This window comes from Vipera ursinii, assembly GCF_947247035.1.
Source record: "Vipera ursinii genome assembly, contig: scaffold_409, whole genome shotgun sequence".
NCBI classification, from domain to species: Eukaryota; Metazoa; Chordata; class Lepidosauria; order Squamata; family Viperidae; genus Vipera; species Vipera ursinii.
The window spans coordinates 1-17,650 of NW_028148323.1; the positions used below are offsets into that span (position 1 = coordinate 1).

A 17,650-nucleotide genomic window follows, 5' to 3' on the forward strand; every position below is an offset into this window, starting at 1 on the left:
ATTACAAAGCTAGACATGACCGTGTTGCTAAACTAATCCACTGGGCATTGTGTAAAAAACACGACTTGCCTGTGTCCGAAAAGTCGTGGGAACATAGGGTGGAAAAAGTTGTCGAGAATGAGAGGGTGAAGATCTTGTCGGACTTCCGAATACAGACAGATCGCCATTTGGAACGCAACACGCCAGATATCGCAGTCGTCGAGAACCGAAGCGTACAGTTGATTGATATCGCTGTACAAGGAGATGCCAGAGTCGAAGAAAAATAACTGGGGGAAAATTACGAAAGACCGCAACCTGGCCATCGAAACTGCGCGATTATGGGTGAAACGCGTAACAGTGACACCCATCGTCACTGGGGCACTGGGAACCATGTCCAAAAACTTTGCAAAACACATCAAGAAATTGCAGCTTCCTGCAATAACTCCAGCAAAGCTACAAAAAAACCTGCGCTACTCGGAACATCTTACATTTTAAGGAGATACCTGGTTGATATCTAGGATGCTGGCAGCAGCCCGTGTCAACCATGAGTGCCAGTCAATTTGAGTGTTCAGTTGACTGAGTTTCATGTTTCATGAATAAGAGTTTTATAATAATAATTGGAGGGGACCTTGCCGGTCATCTAGTCCAGAGGCCCCCAACCTTTTGGGCACCAGGGACCAGCTCTAGTCCAACCCCCTGCTCAGGCAAGGCAGGTAACCCTAACCCTATAGTATTTCAGACAAATGGTTGTCTAAGAAGGAACTTAGGCATCTGACCTTATTCTCTTCAGGTACCCCGATGCCACCCCGGAAGAGCTGCAGGCCATGGACAATGTTTGCATCATCTGCCGGGAGGAGATGGTGACGGGTGCGAAACGCCTGCCTTGCAATCACATATTCCATACCAGGTGGGGGAAAGTGGTGGTGTAGTTTTTTTTTTAAAAAAAAAGCCCCAGTGGATCTGGGTGGACTTGAAAGCTGCTTGTCTGCAGGATGCAGCCTGCCTTGGGTGTTGGTTTTCTTTCTTTCTTTCTTTCTTCTTTCTTTCTTTCTTTCTTTCTTTCTTCTCTCTCTCTCTCTCTCTCTCTCTCTCTCTCTCTCTCTCTCTCTCTCTCTCTCTCTCTTCCCTCTCCCCGTCCCTCTTTCTTCTTCTTTCTTTCTTTCTTTCTTTCTTTCTTTCTTCTTTCTTTCTTTCTTTCTTTCTTTCTCTCTCTCTCTCTCTCTCTCTCTCCCTCTTTCTTTCTTTCTTTCTTTCTCTCTCTCTCTCTCCCCCTTTCTTTCTTTCTTTCTTTCTTTCTTTCTTTCTTCTCTCTCTCTCTCTCTCTCTCTCTCTCTCTCTCTCTCCCCGTCCCTCTTTCTTTTTCTTTTCTTTCTTTCTTTCTTTCTTTCTTTCTTTCTTTCTTTCTTTCTTTCTTTCTTTCTCTCTCTCTCTCTCTCTCCCCCCTTCCTTCCTTTCTTTCTTTCTTTCTTTCTTTCTTTCTTTTCTTTCTTTCTTTCTTTCTTTCTTTCTTTCTTTCTTCTTTCTTTCTTCTTTCTTTCTTTCTTTCTTTCTTTCTTCTTTCTTTCTTTCTTTCTTTCTTTCTTTCTTTCTTTCTTTCTTTCTTTCTTTCTTTCTTTCTTTCTTCCGTGGGCTTCTGCTGATCATCCTTGCTGGACCATGGAGGTTTCCCTTTTTCCCTTCAGAGTCTTTTTGGATGGCGGCAGGACAGATACGTGTTTATAATAAATACTGCAGACCTTTGATTTTTTTCCCCCCTTTAAATGAGGGTTAGTGCTAAATGGAGCAACTCCATCCCCAAGATTTAAAGTTGGCTCCTTTGGAACAAATTGTGGCTCCTCTTAACGGGGCCAACTTTGGTAAGAGGGCAAGCCCACCTTTCAGTCAAAGCTGGAATGCCCAGTTTTTATTTCTCCTTTGTGTATGCTTGCTTAACGCTGTGTGTTGCTAACCCCAGGGCAACCTGCACAGTGTGTGTGTGAGAGAGAGAGAGGGGGGGGCAGAGGGAGAGAGAGAAGGAAAGAGGAGAGAAAAGGAGAAAGAAGGAGAGAGAGAAAAACAGAGGAAATGACCCGGAAGAGAGTTTGAATTCACCCACTGGAACTGCAAAGGCTTCTCATCTTCTTCAGCTGCCTCCGATCCTGGTTTCAGCGCCAGCAGACCTGCCCCACCTGCCGGATGGACGTCCTGCGCGCCTCCCTGCCCGCCCAGTCGCAGCCGCCCCCCGAGCAGCCAGAAGGAGGGCAGCACCCGCCCCCCCCATCAGGCCCCACTGATGCCTCAGCCGCCCAACTGTGAGTGCACTTTTGTGTGCTGCAACCCTAGTTGGCTTTCATGCCTAATGTGGAAGCAGAACTCTCTTGACTCCTGGTGATTGGCCCAGAGTCACCCAGCTGCCTTTCGTGCCTAAGGCGGGACTAGAACTCTCTTGACTCCTGGTGATTGGCCCAGAGTCACCCAGCTGCCTTTTATGCCTAAGGCGGGACTAGAACTCTCTTTTCTCCTGGTGATTGGCCCAGAGTCACCCAGCTGCCTTTCGTGCCTAAGGCGGGACTAGAACTCTCTTGTCTCCTGGTGAGTGGCCCAGAGTCACCCAGCTGGCTTTCATTCCTAAGGCGGGACTAGAACTCTCTTTTCTCCTGGTGATTGGCCCAGAGTCACCCAGCTGCCTTTCGTGCCTAAGGCGGGACTAGAACTCTCTTGTCTCCTGGTGATTGGCCCAGAGTCACCCAGCTGCCTTTCGTGCCTAAGGCGGGACTAGAACTCTCAGAAGCCACGCTGCTGACCCTCTTTTTCTGTCTTTAGTTCCCCCAGGCCTCCTGCCTCCGTTTCCTCCTGGGATGTTCCCTCTGTGGCCACCCGTGGCTCCCTTCCCTCCAGTGCCGGGCGTCCAGCCCCCCAATAATACCGACGGTGCCACGGCGGCTGCGTCTTCCCCACCAGGAGCCCCGGCGGCAGGTGAGACACCGCGCAGGCGGCTGTTCCGCTGGTGAGCCCTCGCGGGAGGGTCCTTAACTGGGCTGCTCTTTCCTCAGCAGGCACCACCAGGCCCAGCGGGGATTCGGCCAGCACGTCGGACGCTTCAGCCTCCGCAGGGACCGTGCCGGGTTTCCCCTTTCCTCCCCCATGGATGGGGATGCCGTTCCCCCCTCTCTTTGGTACGTTCCGGGGTTCCTGGGCGTGGCTTCCTACAAAGGGCGGGCAGATCGGCGGTCGTTTTCCGGGGATGGATTATGACTTTGGCGGCTGCTGACGGCCTGCTTTTGCTGCCCTGCTGGGGATTGTGGGGGCTGGTTCTTTTGGGGGTGAGCCCTCCTCTTCCATGTCCCCCTCCTCTCCCCGCTTCAGGCTTCCCTCCGATGCCGGTCCCCCCCTCGGGATTTGCAGGGCTGACGGAGGAGGAGCTGCGGGCCATGGAGGGCCACGAACGGCAACACTTGGAAGCCCGGCTGCAGTGTCTCCAGAACATCCACACTCTTCTCGACGCGGCCATGCTGCAGATCAACCAGTATCTGACTGTGCTGGCAACGATTGGGTGAGTGCCTGCTCCTCCTCCTCTCCTCCCCCCTCCGCTCCCTTCCTCTCTCCTCCCCATCTTTCTTTCTTTCTTTCTTTCTTTCTTTCTTTCTTTCTTTTCTTTCTTTCTTTCTTTCTTCTTCTCTCCCTGCCTCCTTCCTTCCTTCCTCTTTTCCCCTCCAATCTTCCTTCCTTCCTCCCTCCCTCCCTCCCTCCTTCCCTTCCTTCCTTCCTTCCTTCCTTAACTTACTTCACCTTCCCTCCCTCCTCCCTTTCTTTCTTTCTTTCTTTCTTTCTTTCTTTCTTTCTTTCTTTCTTTCTTTCTTTCTTTCTTTCTTTCTTTTTCTCCCTGCCTCCTTCCTTCCTTCCTCTTTTCCCCTCCAATCTTCCTTCCTTCCTTCCTTCCTTCCTTCCTTCCTTCCTTCCTTCCTTCCTTCCTTCCTTCCTTCCTCTTTACACCTTTATCTCCTTTGAACTTTCCTAAATTTTCCTTTTTCTTTCTTTTTCTCCTTTCCTACTCTCTTTATCTCCCTCTCCTTCCTTCCTTCCTTCCTTCCTTCCTTTCTTTCTTTCCTTCCTTCCTTCCTTCCTTCCTTCCTTCCTTCCTTCCTTCCTTCCTTCCTTCCTTCCTTCTTTCTTTCTTTCTTTCTTTCTTTCTTTCTTTCTTTCTCTCTCTCTCTCTCTCTCTCTCTCTCTCTCTCTCTCTCTCTCTCTCTCTCTCTCTCCCTCCCTCCCTCCCTCCCTCCCTCCCTCCCTCCTTCCTTCCTTAAATTCCTATTCTGCCCACCACACTTGTGTGATCCTGGATAGTTTACAAAGAGCTCCCCTCCCTGCTGGGCTGCTGTCTCTCTTGCACAGGATGCCTCGAACTCCCCCAATGCCCGCCAGCGCTTCTGCCACTTCGCGGGCCCCCCCTGAGACCCCGGCCAGCCCTGAGTCCAATTCCAGTGAACCCTCCACCTCCCAGCCAGCTGACAGCACCTCTTCACCAGGTAACAGCGCCTGAGCTCAGGCAGGTGTGTGTGTGTTGGGGGGGCGGAGTTGGAGAGGGAAGGTCTGGAGCAGAGGCCCCAGCGTTGCTCCCCCAGTAGAGGCGGTCCTCGACTTACGACCACAATGGAGCCCAAAATTTACGTTGCTACAGGAGGCATTTGTTCAGCAAGCTTTCTCCCATTTTATGAGCTTTCTGGCCGCAATTGTTAAATGAGTCACACCGTTGTTAAGTGAGTCTGGCTTCCCCATTGATTTTGCTGGTCAGAAGGTCGCAAAAGGGGATCACGCGACCCCGGGATGCCGCGACTGTCATAAAGCAGAGTTAGTTGCCAAGTATCTGAATTTTGATCACATGACCATGGGGGGGGATGCTGCAACGGTCGTAAGTGTGAAAAACCGTCATTGGCCGCTTTTTTCAATGCCATTGTAACTTGGGTCACTAAGTGGATTGGTTGTAAGTCGAGGACTACCTGTAGACCATAGACCGTTTCTCAACCTTGGCAACCTTAAGATGTCTGGACTCCCAACGTCCAGAATCCCAGCTTGCGTTCAGGACAGTTGCAGCATCCCGGTGTGTGTGTTTGTGTGTGTGTGTGTGTGTGTGTGTGTGTGTGTCTGTTTCTGTGTGTCTCCTGATCGTCATTTGCCACCTTCCCAGCCGACTCCTGACCGGCAAAGTCAGTTGGGGGGTGGGGGAGAAACCAGATTGAGTGAACAACCACAGTAAAAACGGTTGTAAAATCAGATCTGGTGCCTTGGTGACTCACTTAGCCACCACAGCCCTTAGGGACTGCGGCTGCGGTCGTAAGTCAAGGACTTCCCTCGGCACCAAAGGTAAAGCCTTGGTGGAGCAGTGGGCTGATGCCTCCTTAAGTAACACCAGCTGCCTGCAATTAGTGCAGGTTCGAGTCCCACCAGGCTCAAGGTTAACTCAGCCTTCCATCCTTCCCAGGTAGGTAAAATGAGGACCCAGATTGTGGGGGGACAATTAAGCTGACTTTGTAATAATGCCGCTTGGGGTGTGTGTGTGAAAGCCCTAATAAGCAGGCATATACATAGAATGAAGGCTACTGCTAAGCTTGTAAGCCGCCCTGAGTCTTCGGAGAAGACTGGGATTAAAATAAAAATTAAAAAATAAAATAAAATTTGAACAAAGGCAGCCAAGCTAGGAAAAAAGGGGGCAGAAATCGGGCACTTTCACCACCTCTGTGGCAGCCATTTCCAAACATCCCCCCCCCAATCCGGTTAACCGTTCTTTCTTTGGGGGTTTCCAGATACCTCTCCAGACAAAGCAGAGGGCCCGACGCAGCCCCCCAGCCACGACGAGGACCCCTCCTCCGCGGAGGAGCCCAATGCCGCGGAACTGCGCAGACGCCGTCTTCAAAAGCTAGAACTGCCTTCTTCCGCTTCTCATTGAACGAGCTCTGCTGGCCTGGCCCAAACGGATTTTATTTCCCTTTTCCCACCCACCCCCCAAATAAAATGGAAAACGGATCTCGGAAGAACTAAGCTCCCTCCTTCCCCCTCCTCCTCCTCCTCCTCCTCATTGTGGCCGCAGAGATCAGCGGGACCCAACGAAGAGAAACAAACCCGGATGTCTTAAACCCAGTTCCACCAAGCGCCGACCTGGCCGGAGGCGGACGGGGACCCCGCCGGACTGCAGTGGTGGGGAACGGCTTCACGGCCTTTTTCCGGTTGGAATTTAGCTGGGTCTTCTTGCAAGGAGAGGCCGCTCAGACGTGCCCCGTTGCACCAGCCCGGTTTCCAGTCTCTGGTGTCCCGGGATGGAGCGTTAACCTGCCGAAAGCCAGGATGGGCGAGGGTCTGTCTTTCTCGTTTGGGGGGAAAAAAGAGAGAGAGAGAAGCGGGTGTGTGTGTGTGTGTGTAGCACCGAGGTGGCTCTTAGCTTTGAGAATTTCTCTTTCATTTGACATGGGTAGAGCTTTTTTTTTTTCCTACACAATATTTTATTTTTTTGTCCCTTGATTTCCCTTTCCCCCCCCTCTTCCCGCCTAGGGGAACTGGACATGATGAGTGTGCGTGCGCACGTGCGCGTGCAACCCCTGGGTGCGTGTTCCGGGTGCACCCGTAAAGCTTTTTGGCCCTTTCTTAAGGAAAACGGGATGGGGGGGTTTCCTTTTTTTTCTGCAAGCGGGAGGAACAAACGGAATGGAGAGTTTCTATTTTTGTAAGGGGTGGGTGGGTGTTTGGGTGGGTGGGTGGGTAGACGTCTCCGGATGGCTTCTGTCCTGCAAAAGTTTTAGTCCTGTTCTCTTCCTCTTCCCCCCCCCTGCCTCCCCCTGTGCAGCCAGTCTGGGGGGTGGGGAGGGCGATGGGGTGGGGTGGGGTGGGGGGAACAGGAAGGCGTCGCACAGCTTCAGACGGAAGCCTCTTTTTTTTTTTTACTTTTCCCCCCCCTCCCTCCCTGTGGATCCGAGCAGTTTTTGCACCAGTTTTTGCACCGCAGTAAACCTGTGACTTGAATCTTCCCCCCCCCCCGTTCTTTGTTCTTTGGCTCTTTTTTATTAAAAAAATAAGTTTTAAAAAAGGGAACATAGCCCAAGGACGCCAGGAGCAAGGAAGGGCCCCCCCGCCCCGGCCCGGTCTGTGCAGTCAGCTCTGGGCTTCACGGGGGGGGGGGGGGGAAGAGAGGCGCCTTAACGCTGCCCCACTGCATTTAGGGGTCCCTGGGATTAGATTTTTCCCTGCTTGGGATGCAGAGCGGGCGGTTTGTCAGCCCGAATTGGGATTTGGGGATTATCTGGCCAGCAAGGAGAGGTCTGGGTGGAAGCGCACGCAAACCCGGGAGAGATTGGAGAGCATTTTTTAATTTTATTTTTTAATCTAATGCACTCGGCTCTCTCTTCCTCCTCCTCCTCCTCCTCCTCCTTTTTCTTCTCTTTCTTTTTCTTCTTTTCCTCCTTTTTCTCCTCCTCCTCCTCCCTCTCTCTCTCAGCTAATGGCTGCTCCGCATTGGCCTTGCTCAGATGCTGTGATTTGGGCCTTACTCCTTTTTTTTATTTCTGCTTTCTGGACAGAAAGGCCCTTTCCAGGTTTTTTTGGGGGTGGGGGGTGGGTGGGTTTGGGGAGGCTGGGGTTGAGCGAGCATTTTCCACGGAGCTGCAGGAAGGAAACATCTTTGAGAAAAGAGGTGTCCGCGCGTGGGTGGGGGGGAGAGGAATCTGTCGCCTATTAAGTTTCTGTCCTTTGGGCTTTAGCCAGGAAAGGGCTTGGGAGGGTTAGGGCGGAATAGGATCGGACAGGAGAGGGAGTGGGATGGGATGAAATGGGGAAGAGGAGAATGGGAGGAAGGAAGGATTAAGGGAAAGGAAAGGAGGGAAGGAGGAAAGGAAAGAATGGGAAAGGGATGGAGGAAGGATGAAAGGAAAGAATGGGAAAGGAAAGGGAGGAAGGAAGGAAAAGGAAAGGGATGAAGGAGAAAAGGAAAGAATTGGAAAGGGAGGAAGGATGAAAGGAAAGAATAAGGGAGGAAGGAAGGAAAGGAAAGAATGGGAAAGGAAAGGGAGGAAGGACGAAAGGAAAGGAAAGAATGGGAAAGGAAAGGGAGGAAGGAGGAAAGGAAAGGGAGAATGGGAAAGGGAGGAAGGAAGGAGGAAAGGAAAGGGAGAATGGGACAGGAAGGACTGGGGAGGGAAAGGATAGGATACAATAGAGGACAGGATAGGGAGTGGGATGGAATGGAATAGATGGGAGATGAAGAGAAGAGCGTGGGAGAAGATGCGAAAAAGGGAGTAGGAGCGGACAGGATAGGATCACCTTCCGTGGCCTTATTTCATTTTATTTCCCCCTCCCCCTCCTTTGAAATCTCTAGGAACTCTTGACAAACTGACCTCGTGTGTGAGGGGGGGGGTGTCCCCCGGCTTGGGATTTTCACCCTCCCCAATGTGTGCTGCTGTTTGTAACGCCCCCCTTTCTCCCCCCCCCACTCCTGGGGCAACTGCTTCCCAATGAGCTTGGCTTTTCCTGCTTGAGCAACCTTCCTATCGAAGCACCTCCATCTCCCCCCCCCCCCCCAATTTCCTTCTGGTCCTCCTCTCTGGTCACTCCTGTGATGCCGACTTTTAACAACAACTGCAGCAAAAAAGGTAGAATTCGTTCTCCCCCCCCCCCCCTCCAAGCAAATCAGTCAAACATTTGTTATTTGGCTGCTTTATTTTCCTTTCTCCTTTTTTTGGGGGGAAGTGCTTTGGTTTTTAACTTGGGTGAGGGAACAGAATTACTCTTTGGGGTTAGGACTGGAGTCGGGACAGCCGGGGTGGGGGAAAGTGTTGATATCAATAAAAGGCTTTGCTTAAAAAACCTCTTCATCTGTCCGGAGATGGGAGTCCCATTCTGCATCCTCCTCCCTCCTCCCCCCGTCGTAAACAGAGACGGATTCACAGCCTTGGTGGGCTGGGGTGAATCGGTCCTCGACTTAAGAGACCGTAACAATGCCTGCTCATTGAAAGTCATGATGGTTGTAAAATGGGTCACTTTTACGAGTGTCCCGACTTTATAATTTTTTTTTTGTTGTTTTTTTGCAGCAGCTGTTTGCGTTTATGATGGTTGAAGTGTCGCCGGGATGACGTGATGATTTATTTATTTATTTTTATTTTTTAATCCCATTTATATCCCGCCCTTTCTCCGAAGACTCAGGGCGGCTTACAATCTAAGAAGCGCAAATCAAATGTGCTTAGCGACAGCCTTCAATTCTATGTATATGCCTGCTTATTAGGGCTTTCGCACACACCCCCAAGCGGCATTATTACAAAGTCAGTTTATTGCCCCCAACAATCTGGGTCCTCATTTTACCTACCTGGGAAGGATGGAAGGCTGAGTCAACCTTGAGCCTGGTGGGACTCGAATCCTTTGCAATCATCGCCAACAAAGTGAAAAACAGAAGTAAAATTGGCCACGACCTGCTTAACAGCTGCTTTGCTTAGCAATGAAAACTCTGCTCCCAATTCTGGTCGTAAATTGAGAACCAGCTTGGGGCTCAAGAATTGGGAGGGGTTCCCAAATGAAAGGATATTTTCTTTAAAACAAAAAAAAAAGTTTTCAAATTCCCTCTTTAAAGCCAGTAGATGGTGCTATTTTGCAACAAGAAAATGAAGCTTTTTTAAAATAAATAAATAAATAAAAATATACAGGAGGTTTATTTGACCTTTGGAAATAAACAGGAATATTGCGAAACTCAAAAGCGAAACTGAGTACGTGATAGGGCAATTCTCTGTCTCCTGCTGAAAGTCCCAAGGCTGGGGATCTGAAAGGAATTTCCCCACCTAGCTTTCCAGGAAAAGACAGAGTTCCACATTTATTCCCTTTAAAAATAGCCATTTATTCACCTAACAGCAGATTAAAACAAGATGGGAACTGCTAAGAGTTTTGGCTCAGAAATTAAAAGGTGGTGTGGCCTGTTCACGGAGTTGAAGGGCAGCCTCCAGCCCCCCAAATTCTCGGCAGCGGCTGTTCTGGTTGGGGGAACCTGGGAGTTGTAGTTCACAGTATGCTGGTCTATGATTGTAGTTCACAGACCAATCTTTGGTTCCTCAGAATTCTCAGCAGGGGCTGTCTCGACTGGGGAACTCTGGGAGTTGTAGTATTGGAAACCAGAGGACACTTCAGCTCCCAGAATTCTCAATGGTTGCTGTGCTGCCTCGGGAACTCTGGGAGTTGTATCGAGACCCGAGGACAATTTTCAGCTCCCAGAATTCTCAGTGGTTGCTGTGCTGCCTCAGGAACTCTGGGAGTTGTAGTTCACAATATGCTGGTCTAGGACTGTAATGAAGATTTGAATAATTGTAGTTCACAGATCTGGACAATCTCTGGTTCCTCAGAATCCTCAGCAGGGGCTGTCTTGACTGGGGAACTCTGGGAATTGTAGTGTCGGAACCCAGAGGACAATCTTCAGCTCCCAGAATTCTCAGTGGTTGCTGAGCTGCCTTGGGAACTCTGGGAATTGTAGTACCCAGACCCAGAGGACAATCTTCAGCTCCCAGAATTCTTAGTGGTTCCTGTGCTGCCTCGGGAACTCTGGGAATTGTAGTACCCAGACCCAGAGGACAATCTTCAGCTCCCAGAATTCTCAGTGGTTCCTGTGCTGCCTAGGAAATTCTGGGAGTTGTAGTATCCAGACCCGGAGGACAGCCTTTGCTGCCAGAATTCTCAACAGTGGCAATGCTGGCTGGGGCGCTCTGGGCGTTGAGACACACGACTGGACAGGGATGGTCATCTTTCAAAAAGTCCTTCCAGCAGAATTCCGAGCAAACTATACACCTCCGACGTTCCACAAAGCCCCTTCCACCTTCTCAGTTGAAGCAACCCAAGAAGGACCTCCGTTTCCCATCCTTTAAAGCTGGATCGACTCGCTTCCGGGAACCGTGTAGAACATTTTCTTCCCTATAAAGACATTATTAACATTTTGTACTAAGGCTAAGGATTCCTGCTGCTCGCCCCTCGAAAGTGCGAGGAATTGGCTATATAAAGATGATCAAGAAAGAAAAAAATCGGCAGCCAGTCAATCAACCAACCAACCAATCCAATCTGACGAAATGACCTTACGAAAGAGAGAAGGTCCTCGCTAAATGCAGGCCAGCCCTTCTACGTTCTGGATACCAGGCATGCTGCTGGATGGGATTTGTAGTCCTCTGGAGATGCCCAGCCAAGGAAGAGATCTAGAGGTAGTCCTCAACTTACAACAGGTCGTTTAATGACCATTTGAAGTCACAATGGCACCGGAAAAAGGCGACGTGACCCTTTTTCACACTTAATGACCCTTGCAGCATCCTCCTGGTCATGTGATCGAAATTCAGATGTTTGGCAACTGACTTAATTAATGGAGCTACCTCTAAATAGGTAAAGGTAAAGGTTCCCCGCACATGCGTGCTAGTCGTTTCCGACTCTAGGGGCCGGTGCTCATCTCCGCTTCAAAGCCGAAGAGCCAGCGCTTGTCCGAGGACGTCTCCGTGGTCATGTGGCCGGCATGACTAGACGCCAAAGGCGCATGGAACGCTGTTACCTTCCCACCGTAGTGGTCCCTATTTTTCTACTTGCATTTTGACGTGCTTTCGAACTGCTAGGTTGGCAGAAGCTGGGACGCGTAACAGGCGCTCACTCTGTTACGCGGCACTCGGGACTAAATAGAGAAGGGGTGTTCAAACTTGGCAACTTTTAAGACTTGTGGACTTCAACTCCCAGAATTCCTCAGCCAGCCAGCCAGCTACTTACCTGAATGCTGTTTGTAGCACACGCACGAAAGGACAGCCAGGAAGAAGAAGAACGAGACCACTGGGATGATGATCAAGAGGAACGCCCTGAAACTCAGTGTGGTCTTCTTCTCCTCACCTTCTGGAGAACATGGGATAACAGAGTTGGAAGGGACCTTGGAGGTCTTGTAGTCCAGAGGTCCCCAACCCCACCCCACCCCAGTCTGTGGACCAGTACCAGGCTGCAGCATTCCAGCACACAAAACCACGCTCCCTCCAGTCCGTGGAAAAATCTGTCTCCACGGAACTGGTCCTTGGTCCTCAAAAGGTCGGGGACATCTGTTCTAGTCCAACCCCTTGCTTGAACAGGACATCCTACTATACCATTTCAAGCAAGTGGTTCTTCTTAAAGTCCTCCAGGGTTGGAGCACCCACAACTTCTGGTGGCCAGCTGTTCCCCTGGTTAATTATCCTCCTCACTGTCAGGAAGTTTCTCCTTAATTCCAGGTGGCTTCTCTCCTTGATCAGTTTCCATCCATTGTTTCTCTCGTCTTGCCTTTTGGTGCTTTGGAAAATAGCTTGACACACACCCCCTCAACGGGGAAGCCAGATTCGCTTAACAACTGGGCTACTAGCTAATCAGCTGCAGTGATTCACTTAAGAACGGTGGCCAAATGGGGCAAATGTCATTGGACAACTGTCTCCCTCAGCAAAAGAAAGTTTGGGCTCAAATGTGGTTGTGCATCAAGGACTACCCATATAGTCCAGGGGTAGGCAACCTCAGCTCTTTTATGACTCGTGGACTTCAACTCCCAGAATTCCTGAGCCAGCCACGCTGAGGAGAAAGGGAGAGGTTTCCAAGCTAAAGCCAGGAATTCTGGGAGTTGAAGTCCACAAGTCATGAAGGGGCCAGAGTTCCCCCATGCTGGCTCAGGAATTCTGGGAGTTGTTGAAGTCCACAAGTCATGAAGGGGCCAGAGTTCCCCCATGCTGGCTCAGGAATTCTGGGAGTTGAAGTCCACAAGTCATAAAAGAGCCAAGGTTGTCTACCCCTGGTATAGTCCCTTGCAAAGGGGCCGGTTGGGGGACTTGGAAACAGGTTAAACCCCCCAAATTGGCCACGTACCTGAACGTCGAAGACAGGAGTCCTGGAGCTCAACAACCGCTGATTTGTGGATTACAGGATTGGAGGCCGTGCAGGTGTAGCTCACCTGGAGAGCATCCTTGGGATCCAGTTTGACCCGTAGCATCTGGCCGTCCTCCGTGCGCCAATGTTTCGGCGTGGGGGTGGTCTCCCGCCCCAGCCCTGCCCACTCGTAAGTGACGTTCGTCCTGCTGGCAGCATGGCAACTCAGGAAAAGTACGCAAGTTTCTGAGGAGGCATTTGCGCCCTTTGCTTCAGGAAACACCCGGATAACTGGGGTAGAAATCGTATCTGGAAGGAGAGAGGAGAAAATTCAGGGCAGGGGGCAACGCGGGGAAGGGGTAATATTTTAGTTTCTTCCCTGGCTCCCATTTCTGGGTTAGGTTTGACCTGGACAACCCAACCCAACAAAACAAATGAAGTAAAATAAGCAAAATGTGAAATAAAAGAAAGTGAAACAATGTAAAAAAAAATGAAGCCATCTAAAATAATCTAAAAAGATAATTCAAGGTTGGTAAGTTTAAAATAAGTAAAGCAAAAGAAAATCAGACACGATGTAAAAATAAGCAAAAAGCCATCTAAAATAATGTTCTGGACAACGCAGGCCTTTATTTCAAACCGAACAGTAAAAACAGATGGATAAATAGGTGTTCGAACACGCCTTTTTTTTTTATTTGGACAGCACAACGTACCGAAAACCTTCAGCCCGAAATGCTGTTTTTTCATCTGCCCTGTGGTGTCCACCAGGAGAACGGAGAAGATCCCAGCATCTTCTAAGCCCACTGGGTCGATCTGCAAGGTGAAGTTGTCGCGGAGTTGAGTCCTTCCGTAGAAACGGGAGCGATACTGGATCTCCGGGTTTCCCTTGAATGAGGTGGCCACCAACTCTTCGGAAGGCTTCAAGGAACGCCAGATGATGTCCCGGATGTGAAAATTGGGAGGGGGGCTCGCTTTGAAGGAAACAGAGCACCCCGCTTCTCCTACCACCTGCTCTGGTGTGTAGGCCCTCGACAAGAGAAGAGCTACAAGAGAAAAAAACAAATATCTTTACACCCAAGGTGCGTGGGAGTCTCTCCTACAATAAGGAGACCTCGTCTTGTTTCATCTCTCCAACACTGGGCTCAAACAAATCTGGCAAAGAAAGGTAGAATCATGGCTCTGGAAGGGACTCCAGAGGTCATCTAGTCCAACCCCCTCCCCCCACACACACACTCAAGGCAGGAGCCCTCTTAGACCAAGCACCTGTGTGTGGGCAGGACAAAAAAATAACAGGCGGAAGGTCATTAAAGAGAGAAGCAACCTAAAACGAAGGAGAAATTTCCTGGCAGTGAGCAGGATTAACCAGTGGAACGGCTTGCCACCAGAAATTGTGGGTGCTCCATCACTGGAGGTTTTTAAGAAGAGGTTAGACAGTCATTGGTCTGGAATGGGATAGGTATATAGGGTCTCCTGGGTCAAACAGGGGTTTTGGACTAGAACAGGGGTCCCCAACCCCCGTTCCGTGGACCAGTACCGGGCCACGGCAATGCCAGCAACTGGTCTACACAAACAAGCAAAGTCCCATCCGCGAGATGCAGGCAGCACACAAAAACCACGCACCCTCCGGTCCGCGGAAAAAGCTCTCTCCACGGAACCGGTCCCTGGTGCCCGAAAGGTTGGGATCCTCTGGTCTACAAGACCTCCAAGGTCCCTCCCAACTCTGTTATTCTATATTCAGCCAAAGTGCAGTTAACTGGAGTCTACCCATCCTGCTAAATCCTACCCCAAAAGGCCTTCCTTCCTCTTTGCTTTTTGCGAATTTAAGCCATTTCTCTTACCTGAAGCCATCATCCACATAAGGAGGAGCCAACCCATCCCAGCTCCGGTTTGGAAGACGGCAGGAGCTGAAAAGACATCAGCAAAAGAGAAAGCAGATCTCACATGACGGAGCCTGTTTTTTTTTTCCCCACAGGAAATCCCCTTTTATCACTTAAGGAAGAATCGGGGACACCCACGATAATCTTTGGCGCCCGTTGCAGAAAGCAGAACTGGGGGAAAAAAGCAAGGGGGGGCCCAAAAACAACAACAACTGGAGGCTGATCTACAAGAAAACTTTGCAAATTCTGATAAAAGTTTTTTTTTCTGGTCTGGTAATTCCCAAGAGAAGGGAATCGAGCGATTTTGAGAAAGCCCCCACTTTTTTTTTCTGCCCCAGAAAGATTTTAGTTTTAGCCTTGTGACCTGAAAGATTCCTACCCTGGTAGGACGGGTCAATCCAACAGAAATAAAACCCCAAGAAAAGAAAAATAAAATAAAATAAAATCAAGGAAGCCAGCCCAAATAACAGTAAACGAAGAGGGAACAATGTTATTAAAATCTGGTTTAAAAAATAAATACAGGTGGTCCTTGACTTACGAACACTACTACTACTACTACTACTACTACTACTACTACTACTACTAAGAATAAGAATAAGAATAAGAATAAGAATAAGAATAATAAAGTTGGAAGGTACCTTGGAGGTCATCTAGTCCAACCCCCTGCTCAGGCAGGAAACCTGCAAGTTGCGACCTTCTGACAAGCCAAGTCAATGGGGGAAGCCAGATTCCCTGAACAGCGGTGCTCCTAACTTAACAACTGCAGTGATTCACTTAGCAACGGTGGCAAGGAAGGTCGTAAAACGGAGCAAAACTCGGTTAACCCCTGTCTCACTTGGCAACAGAAATTTCGAGCTTCCACTGTGGGTGGTAAGCCGAGGACTACCTGCAGGCAGTTTCGATGGAGAGGCAGTCCATAAATCTGTCTGGATCTGCCTGGATAGGTTCAGAGCGATGGTTTATCCGAGTACCTGGATCCCTATAATTTGGAATTTTAACGGGAGGAAAATGTTCCTTGGGATTGTTTAGGTCTGAATATCGTTTGGATGGTTTTACGCCAAGCTCAACCTTCGTGCCACGTTTTCACAACTCTTAACCTAAGCTAACTCGGGCTAGGAGCACGATCAGGTTGGGACAGGAAAATCTAGCCCCGCCACCCGCTTTTTTGTCAACAGTTGGCAAATCACTTCCTTTTGGCAGGACGCCTGGTGCGTAATGCACTTTTGCCCCATGTGAGTCCGTTGCATACGGCCAGCCAGGAAGGAGAGCGACAAATGAATTGCAGGAGCGAGATCCAGTAAAAAAACGTTTGCATTCAGAGGAAATGGTTGAGAAGGGTTTGTGGAACTCCCTTGGTCAGGTGCAGTCAACCTTAGCTGCAAAAAAAAACCAAAATGGCACACCTCCCCTGCTTCTTAGTATAAATCTCTTCATCTCTCTCTTTTACGCAAGTGTACATGCATTCACACACGTGAAAGACAGGCGGGCATTGAGTAAAATAAGCAGGCTGGCTGGGGGATTCTGGGAGTTGAAGTCTTCCTTTCTTAAAGCAGGCTGGCTGGGGGATTCTGGGAATTGAAGTCCACCCATCTTAAAGTGTGCAGGCTAGGGGATTCTGGGAGTTGAAGCTCACCCATCTTAAGGCAGGCTGGCTGGGGGATTCTGGGAGTTGAAATTCACCTTTTTAAAGCGGTGCTTGCCTGGGAATTCTGGGAGTTGAAGCCCACCCATCTTAAGGCAGGCTGGCTGGGGACTTCTGGGAATTGAAGTCCATCCCTCTTAAAGCATGCTGGCTGGGGGATTCTGGGAGTTGAAGTTCACCTTTATTAAAGCATTCTGGCCAGAGAATTCTGGAAGTTGAAGCCTACCCATCTTAAAGGATGCCAACTGGGAATTCTGGGAGTTGAAGTCCACCCCTCTTAATGCAACTGTGCTTGAGAAACACTTATCTAAATCAACAGACTATCATCACCTCACCTTGAGGAGTATGGAATACAGCCATTCCACTGCAGCCAGTTAAACAGCATGAACATTTAGGCTGTTTATTTTAATAAAAATAATAAAACGAACATAATAACAGGTCACGGTGAGCCCTAAACCAACACCAAAGCCAATATAACAACTAACCCAAATTGAAAGGGCTGTTGTGTTGATTTCTGAGTAGTGCACTTGATTTGTATCCTGTTTATCTTAGGGAGTCCTCGACTTACGACTGTATTTGAGTCCGGAATTACAGTCCTGGCAGCGGTTAAGTGGGTCACCACATTGCTACACCCCAATTTACAACCTTTTCCCGCAGCGGGCATTAAGTGAACCCCTCAGTCTGGAACGAACCCTGATTTCTTTAATGGGTGGGGGAGTTTTTTTGGGGGGGGTTGCTGGAAAGAAGACATAAATGCTGGAAACATGGGGGGAGGTGGGGGAAAACAAACCCCAAATCGCAGTCAGGGGAACCGCAGGAATGCTTGCAAACGGTCGTAAATGCGGGTCAGAGCACGGCCATTGAGCAGAACTGCAGCTAAAGTCGTTTGGGGAAAAAGCAGCCACTTGACATCTCTGCATTTTTATTTATTTATTTATTATCTATCTATCTATCTATCTATCTATCTATCTATCTATCTATCTATCTATCCATCTATATCTATATCTATATCTATATCTATATCTATATCTATATCTATCTATCTATCTATCTATATCTATCTATCTATCTATCTATCTATCTATCTATCTATCTATCTATCTATCTATCTATCTATCATCTCTCTATCTATCTATCTATCATCTATCTATCTATCTATCTATCTATCTATCTATCTATCTATCTATCTATCTATCTATCTATCTATCTATCAATTAAAAAAAAAATTGCTGCCATTTTTCCTGCCAAAGTTTGCAAAGTTTTTCTGTGCCACGCTTTGAGGAGGAAGGAAGGAAACGGCTTGGCGGGGAGACACCGG

The 17,650-nt window shown here is 49.2% G+C and overlaps 2 protein-coding genes across 2 annotated transcripts; one reads left to right on the forward strand and one right to left on the reverse strand.

Annotated features, from left to right (window-relative positions):
• Positions 1-769: 769 nt before the first annotated feature.
• LOC310650600 (E3 ubiquitin-protein ligase synoviolin-like) lies at positions 770-6,658 on the forward strand (the record flags this gene model as incomplete). The annotated part of the gene is given in 8 exon segments (XM_083380185.1): positions 770-886; positions 2,106-2,231; positions 2,233-2,270; positions 2,782-2,934; positions 3,012-3,134; positions 3,325-3,511; positions 4,351-4,484; positions 5,760-6,658. Coding segments are annotated over 8 exon segments (1,021 nt in total), but the record flags the coding sequence as incomplete, so codon positions are not given.
• Positions 6,659-10,834: 4,176 nt separating this feature from the next.
• On the reverse strand, positions 10,835-16,723 carry LOC310650599 (SLAM family member 8-like; the record flags this gene model as incomplete). The annotated part of the gene is made up of 6 exons (XM_083380184.1): positions 10,835-10,884; positions 11,713-11,832; positions 12,817-13,125; positions 13,527-13,882; positions 14,652-14,717; positions 16,668-16,723. The coding sequence occupies 6 exons, from the start codon at positions 16,721-16,723 to the stop codon at positions 10,835-10,837; spliced, it is 957 nt and encodes a 318-aa protein (XP_083236310.1).
• Positions 16,724-17,650: the final 927 nt, after the last annotated feature.